This window comes from Coffea arabica, chromosome 7e (assembly GCF_036785885.1).
Source record: "Coffea arabica cultivar ET-39 chromosome 7e, Coffea Arabica ET-39 HiFi, whole genome shotgun sequence".
Classification (NCBI taxonomy): domain Eukaryota; kingdom Viridiplantae; phylum Streptophyta; class Magnoliopsida; order Gentianales; family Rubiaceae; genus Coffea; species Coffea arabica.
Window position 1 is genome coordinate 14394437 of NC_092323.1, and position 8367 is coordinate 14402803.

At 35.8% G+C, this 8367-nt stretch overlaps 1 protein-coding gene across 1 annotated transcript; it reads left to right on the forward strand.

The window, feature by feature from the left end:
- The first annotated feature begins 1961 nt into the window (after positions 1-1961).
- LOC113701370 (stress enhanced protein 2, chloroplastic) lies at positions 1962-4133 on the forward strand. Its single transcript, XM_027221987.2, has 2 exons — positions 1962-2412; positions 3227-4133. The coding sequence occupies exons 1-2, from the start codon at positions 2056-2058 to the stop codon at positions 3497-3499; spliced, it is 630 nt and encodes a 209-aa protein (XP_027077788.1). The 5' UTR covers positions 1962-2055; the 3' UTR covers positions 3500-4133.
- The last annotated feature ends 4234 nt before the right edge of the window (positions 4134-8367 follow it).

Here is an 8367-nt window from a genome sequence, read left to right on the forward strand (position 1 = left end):
TCTGATTTGGAGTCAACTTTAATAGATGGTGTCGCTTGAGCTAGTCAAGATGATAGAGTTGGTGTCATATTTTTTTGTCAACTCGAATTCGAACCTCTTTTGGAACATCCATCCATTGGACAAGACTTGCCTAATACGTTTTACCCTTTCATGTGGTTAGTGAGCTACCACATGGGACAAGATTTACGCAGTGTACAAGCTTTGTGCGTCTTATTCTTTCGTGTGATTAGCGGACTATTACACAAGATAAAATTTATCTAGTGTATACTCTCGGATAGCCGCTATAAGTTCTCTTGTTAAAAAAAAAACTTTAATAGATAGTAATCAGTTTGATCATGCATGGATTCTCGAGATTGTCAGCTGCAGTCCTGTTCATCTCTAGCAAGCTGCCTTTATTCACTTCTTTTTTCCTTTAAAAAGTTCTAAATGAAGAAGCTATTAACTATGGACATCCAGAGAAAAGTTTGATTTACACGTACATAAACTGTTGTACTTTTTAGAACATATGGGTTACACCAATAAAAACAAACCAAATTTCACTTGTACAATTATTTAATGCAAGTATAATACCAAATCACAAACTAAGTACAACAATACTAGCTAGTACACAATTGCACCTAACATAAAACGTGTATGATCGAATTCTCTCAAGTATAATAGATTTTGAGTCGTCAACTAATCATAGAGTAGTTGGCCACGAGGGAGAGTTTTAAAACTCCCTTGACCTGCATTCTTGTTCAGGATTTTCTAAAAATTTACCAGCGAGTGCAAAGACACCCGTCTGATCTGGTGGCGGTTCAGTCCCCCTCGAGTTCCCATTAACCTCCTTGGATCTACCCTTTTCTCTTAGTATAGAGTATAAGTAGGTGATCCGGTGACGGTTTAATCCTCTCCGGATTTTCCATTGATCCCTTTGGATTCATTCGTATAAAATAGAATTTATCGTGTCCGAAAAAAAAAAAATAGTTTTTGAGTAAGAACTTATCTAATGGTGACGAGTGCATTGATTGGGACCAACACCTGTGGCTAGTTCTATATTGCATTGTGGGCCTTCTGAGCAGGGGCAGTTCTTCAAGTACATTGTTGCTTAATCTACGAGCACATAAACCCCAACACCAGATGTCCTCTAGTTCTTCAGTCTTCAATCGCAGGCTTACCGTATCCAGCAATGCCAAAAATGGGGCTGAAGCTCTCTTCTTTTTCAAATCAAGAAGACACTTTTGATCAGTAGGTGTGGGCTGGACCCCTTTTTGAAACATCTTTTGCATATGGGCCAACAGCTAACCGACCAATCTTCCGCTTTTAAATGCAATTTTTGAATGTGTTTGGATAGTACCGTAGATATGGGATTTTTTTATATTATATATATATAAAAATAGCCTTGACACTCCTTAGTGACATTTTATTTAGTAAATTAACGTTAGAGAGTCTAATTTAAGAGTGCAAATATCACTTTCCCTTTTTCTAAATGTGAATGATCATTTCTATCTTCTCGGTGCATCAACTCTTCCTGTCAAGTCGAATAAATCACATTTCATTTTTCTGTTCAATTTTATGTACCAACAAATTTTTTTTTTTTTTTTTTTAAAAGAACTCCAATAGCCATTCAATTAGAGTTAAAAAATTAGATGGATGGAAAATTAAAAAAAAAAACTAAAATCAATTATCAAAAGTTAAAATTCTTCCCATGTGAGAGTTTCACCAATGTGAGTGGGATTATCTGGACATCACTTTCCTGATGATTTAATTCAACCACCATTATTATTATTAACTTGTTTAACATGGATCATCAATCTTCTCAAAAGTTCCATCGACAGCAACTCCTACGACCAATTATTCTTCCACGTATCTCCCATAAAGACAACAAACAAGAGGCAAGACCCCCCACCAATCACAAATCCACACCTCCCATGCGCCAACTTTTCCATCGACGTGGACTCTACAGTGACCACCAAGCCTGGGATAGCTAGAGATTCCTTGTAGACCCGAAAAAAAAGAAGGGGGAGAACATTCACTTCTGAATCAACCCAGATTCTATTTTCTTGTTCCAAGAAAATGGCCTTGGCTAGGCCGGTTTTTTGTGAGTTGAAGTCCCAGAATCCGGTTGTGGAGAAGAGTAGTAACCTGGGGTTGAATTTGCAGGTTCAGAAGGCTAGAGTTCCTGCTGAGGTTACACAAACCAGTGGAGAAAATGGTGGTAGTAGTACTAGTAGTAGCAGTGCTAAGATTGTGTTGCAGCCAAGACTCTGTACTCTGAGGACTTATGGGTCTGATCGTGTTGGGGTGATGAAAACTAAGGGTGTGAATGGGGAAGATGATCAGATGTCTCGGTTTTTTGCTACTTTGTCTGAGTATATTGAGAGCTCGAAGAAGAGTCATGACTTTGAGATCATCTCTGGTCGTCTTGCCATGGTAAAATTCGACTTTTCTGCTTCATGGTACTAAGATCATAAATGCCTTTGTCTCTTTTTCTCTCATTGTCTATGCTATTGAGATAGATAAATGGTGCAAAACTGTTCATTTTTTGTTTTGGAAATATGACTCAAGCGAACACTTAGTATGGCTGGGGAAGAGTTTCTCATAAATTGTCACACAATAGTAGAATCAAATTCATGGAGGAGAGATCATCTTCCTGTTTAAATTTTGTGCTGTGGGGATTGAGAATTGGAGAGAGTTTAAGAAAGTGGAAAATCCCATAGTTTAACAGTAGTGAATATTAGTCATTTATTATTTTAGTGTCTACACTTTCTCGTGCTATTTATTGGTATCGAAAATTGTTAATGTCTCGGATCGAAAATTGTTCTATGGCATGATCTTACCTTATAGAAAGAGGAGACAAGATAAAATAATGCACTCAAAGATGAAAAAGAACAGAGGACTTTTCATGTAAGTGGAAGCAATTTGGTTGCAGTGATGATTGATGAGTTGCAGTTTTATATGCTGATTGAGGTGATCACTTGATAACAGAAAAAGGTGGATTTTGACTCCAGTAAACGTAGATTGTCATTTGTTCATCAAATCTAATATGGTTTATGTTTATAAATACACTTGGCAACATGACTGGCTAATATCATTTCTTCATTTGTTATTTATTTGAATATGCATGAGCAGGCCTAAAATCACTTTTAACTCGCTCACAAAATTTATCACATAAATCATCTGTAAAATTTCTTGATTCATTCCTCATAGTCTGAAGTATTAGTTTCATCCCTTCTCTATCTTCCAGGTTGTGTTTGCAGCCACGGTTGGCACAGAGGTAGTGACAGGCAATTCCATATTCAGAAAGATGGATTTACAAGGCATTGCAGGAACTGCAGGGTTTTGTGTGGCAGCTGTAACTTGTGCTGCAGTTTTCGCCTGGTTTTCCAGTGCTCGCAATAGAGTAGGTCGAATCTTTACAGTCAGTTGCAACACGTTTATCGAATCACTGATCGATCAAATCATCGATAGCTTGTTTTATGATAATAATGATTTCGACGATTGGTCTGATGACGTCTGAGAAATACAGCAGGAAGATTTAGTCATCATCTATCAGCACTCAGAAGCAATGTGCAGCAACTTTGGTTTCTGCAGTCTGAATCTTCCATTTTGCAGTCTACAGAAAATTAGAAATGGTCTAAATGACAACTCGTTATACTCAAAGAAGATTGTAAATTAGTGATCATGGCTGTGTAAAGCATAGTTAATACAGAGAGAAGGATTAGGCAAGCATCTATACATGTACATATGTATATATATGTATGTGTGTGTGTGTGATCAACTCATCTTTGTCCGGAGGGATCATGGTTCATTAATCATATTATCTATGATTAACTGATAGGATCCAGGACTTTAATAAGGTTAAGCTGTAAGAATTCAACAAGTCTGTAGTCAGTCTGAAGAGCTTCTTGATTATCTCTTATTTGGCTGAAGAGCTCAAGGAGTTGAAGCCTTGAAGGTTCCTATTTCCAACAGTATTTGGTCAATTTCCATGTGTGATGCAGAAAAACAAGATGCTTGATAGAACCTTTGGTTATACTAATTGGCAAATCATGATTGGCAAATACAACTTCTTGGTAATTTGCACTAGAGATGGTTTTGATGTTTTTGCACTGAGAATGTGAATGAAATTCTTACTAAATCTATTGTTTCCATAGATATGCAATCAATTTCAGGTACATATATTGACTAAATCAGTGAATTGAAAAGGGTTATGAAGCATAAAAAACATGATAAAATTTCGGCTAAAAATAGATCATTATGTCTTTAACATGACTTTTTTGACAAATGTAACATTGGCTGGATAAAAATCCTCAAGTTTCTTTGGAAAGTATATACTATAAGGATTAATCTTCTATACACTGACAGTATATATACTTTCATTATTAAATGTATGACACATAATTCAAATTTAAATTTAAAACTCAAATTTTGCATGTGTATCGTTTATCCAACCGTGATTGTGTATACACCGCCAGTGTATATAAGATTTATTTATACTATAAACGTGTAACATTTTCAAGAAAAATATGAAAACGTGGGGGGAAGTAAGAAAGAAGTTGCCAAACAAAAAGCCTGTAATATTAATTATTGAAGTAAGAAAAATTCCACCTTTTTTGTTCGTTTCCCTGCAACAATCAGCAATCAGGTCAAATATAATCATTGAGGGGGAAAGAAAATCGTTTACAAAATTCATAGGTAATTTGTGAATTGTGATTGATATTTCGATACAATAGTAAGAAAATGACAAGATTATCTCTCTCCAGTCAATTTGTGAATTGTGATGGTAGTTGATTTGACTTGTTTTATGGCAGTTTTGCTATCATATTAGTAGTAAAATTTATGGTGACAATAATAAAACTTGAGATTTGATAATAATGCGAGCCTATATAAATTATAACTGTCTCGCGCGCAATTAAAACAAAAACATTATAATTTTACACAACAACAAGTCAAGTGAAAAACAAGTTCACTTTCTTCTTTGCTTTTTGTTCAAATTAAGTAGAAAACAAATTTGGAATTGGATTTAATATAGTAAAATTGAATAACAAAATTTTGCATTTTTTCCATTATGGAATTTAGTAAAAATCAAGAACCCGTTTGAATTGCTATTTTTGTGAGTTTTTTTTTGTAAGAAAATGTACTATAGTGATTTGATTAACGTGAGATAAAAATGACAATTATAAAATGTATTCATAAAAAATATAAAAATTTTTCTACGAAAAACTCTAATCTAAAGAAGGGCCAAGTTTAGATGGTAATTTAGCAACTTGTCTTTAGGCACTGTTTGCATTGATGGAATGGGAGGGAAAAGAAAGTAGAGGTATTGGAAGGATTTGGTTTTTATTATTTGGATTTTTTTTTGAGAAAGGAAAGGAAAGAATAGGGAGGAAATGGGTCGAGTTATTTTATTGAGTTATAACTTCCATCCAAAAATAGGTAGAAAGGGAAATGAAACTAAATCAATTGAAATAACTTAAAATTTTTTTAAAAGATCACTTTTTCCTTTCCTTTCAATAATTAACACTTGATATTTTTGTGAGAACCCGTAATTTTCCATTTCCTAGGTTTTAGAATCTTTCATGTCTTGTTTTCTGCATTTTCGTGCTTAGGAAAATTTCTAGATAATTTTAAGGAGCAGATATAATTTTTAGATGCTTTTTCTAGTATTGAATAGGTTTTGAGAAATTAAGAGCGTATACCGGACGTGGGACCCACTAGTGCGAAAAGTTGAAAAAATTCGGCCAACTAGGTTAAGTTTTGGATACTGGAATTAATTTACCGGGTGTTAAGAGATAAGTAGAGGTTGCAATTTGGATTGATATGAGAGAGACAAGTTAGGTAGGTATTTAATAAAAGGTGACAAGTGTCACCATGTGATTGCTTCATACCTTAAGACCACTATTCATGGTCTTACCATTTGACTTAAATAAACCAAAAATGACCAAAAATCATCAAAAAAATCCTCCATGGTGGCCGGCCCTCTCTTTCTCTCTCTCTTACTCTAAGCACAAGGAAGAAAACTCTTCAAGCTTGCTCCAAATCATCAAAACCAACCATCCAACCTTGATTTTGCTCCATAAAACCACTTAAGGAAGTGTTGGTGAGTTGTTGTGTGAAGTTATTTGGAAAGTTAAGGTGACCAATTGCTCTCTCTCTCTTGTTTTTAAGGTGAGTTGTGAAGAACCACCCTCCTCCCTTAATTGATGCTTAAATCATGCTTAGTGGTAGTATGGGATGCAAGTTTATGGATTATTTCTTGATTTTTGGTTGAAGTGATGAAGTTTTATTATTTTTGGGGATTTTTCTGTTTTAATATAAGCATGATTGTGTGGCTATCTATGATGATTGGCAATGGTATATAATGACTCTAGGAGGTGGAAAAAGTGATTAATTGCAACTAATTTCTAGTTTGGAAGAAATTTCAGAAAATTAGGGTTCTTGTGGGAGCATTCTGCCCGAATTTTTAGCTCCTAGTTAGAGGCCGAATTGGCCTTGGTTTAAAACATGAAAGTTGTAGGGAATGACATTTTAGAGGTGTCTACAAAATTTCAGGTCAATCGGAGTAGTGTAGAATGAGAAAAGTCAAAATTACTATTGCTGTTCTGGTTTTACCTGAATGTAAGAATTGCGCCTGTAATTGGTTGTTTTGGCTGGAATTGCTTCCGAATTGGTTGTTAAGGCCTTCTGATGAAATTTAGCCCTATTTCTTAGCTTTCAGTTGGTTTTGGAATTTCTGGATTTGGACTTGTAGAGCCTGAATTATGATGTTTCCGCTAGAATGCGTTTTGGGAATCTGTTTTTACGGTTTTGATGTAGTATCTTGCTTTTTGACCTGTTTGCACTCAAAACTGGGTTAAGTGACCTTCTGTGATGTTGTAGCCCTGTCTTTTAGCTTCGAATCGGTGGGTCTTACACCTTCATACGATAATCGTAGTGAAATTGGTGCCATTACCGCAAAACGAAGACAAAAACTGTTTTTTTTCAGGGCCAAAGCTAATTGCATTTCCGAATTTTTTGGTTTCCTTTAATGTTTGTATATGCTTATGGAATCCTATTGGGTCATGTTTGGCCTTGGTTTATGACTCGTTATCGAGTCTCATTGTATTTGTTTGCATGTTTTAGGGCGTGATCGTGGTGCACAACGTTCTTTTGACGGAAGTGCATGAAACCACATTTGCGAGCTTGGTGAGTGTACTACTCACTTGTATGTTAATATATGGCTTTGATACTTGAACTTGGTGCTTTGAATGTTAATTGCTTGAAGTGAAAGTGTACTTTATCACTCTCACTATGTGCCTTATATCCTTGCTATCATGTGATTGAAATGTTACACGAAGTGTTACTTGAAATGAAAATACATGACTTGGTGTCGTTTGGACAAGTATCCAACGAGTACAATTGTTATCAATGAGCTCAACCCCATTGGTAGTTGATTGAATCGAGCCGGCGAGGGCTTGGTCGTGCCAATTGATGTGCCTTGGGGAAATGTTTTGGAATCTTGTAGTATGAGAGACTCTCGATTCAAGTTTACTCGAGTAATACCAAAGTGCACGTGTTTGGATTTCGGGCCCGGTAGGGGTATGTTAGGTGGAAGGAGTGGAAGTAAAGTGGAGTCTACGGTTGGTACTTTTGAACATTGACGGAGAGTCAATGACGTCCGATCAAGAAATGCAAACGAGGAAAGGGCTCTTGAGAGTCATCCGTATCCTTTTATCATCATATTTGACGTGTGCCTTTGCTTATTTTTACTATATTGAATGAAAGCTTGATGCTTATATGCACTTGGGTGCGTAAGTGATAGTATCTCATTGGGCAATTAGCTCACACCGTTCCTTTTGTTTTCCTTACAGGAATATGACTCTTTTTGGAATGAATCTTGATAGATGGTTGTCGAATGAACTAGATGTATATTTCTTTTGTTTTGTATATGAAGTGAAACCCTAAATGTATCTTTAGGGCCGTTTTTACTTTCAAGTTGGCAAACCGTGTATATATTAACTTTTGAGAACTTTTGTATGTCACTTTGGATTGTAATTGTTCAAGTTCAAGATGTGAATGTTTGCTTGCTATTTGGTTGGATTCTGACGGGTCAGTTACTATTCATGACCGACTCCGGATTTCATTTTTTTTTATTTTGGGTTATTTTGCCATTTTGACTCGTTTACGCGCGTTATAAGTTCCGGAACGCAATAGATCGCTCTAAACTGCACCGTTAGTCCTGGCGAGAGTTGGGCAGGCAGTCCGCTAACCCCTCTGGTTCGCCTTAGGGGAAGGTGGGGCTGCCACAATTTTCCTTTTCTTTCTTTTCCTTTTTCAATCCAAATAAAAATTCAGTATTTTTTTCCTTGCATACTTAATAATTCAAACAAAATGGACAGAAATCAC

Excerpts from the sequence above, each read along its gene's own strand:
- LOC113701370 (XM_027221987.2), top strand. The coding sequence starts at position 2,056 with ATGGCCTTGGCTAGGCCGGTTTTTTGTGAGTTGAAGTCCCAGAATCCG. Across the intron at positions 2,413-3,226 it reads TCTCTGGTCGTCTTGCCATG|GTTGTGTTTGCAGCCACGGT; the intron begins GTAAAATTCGAC and ends TCTATCTTCCAG.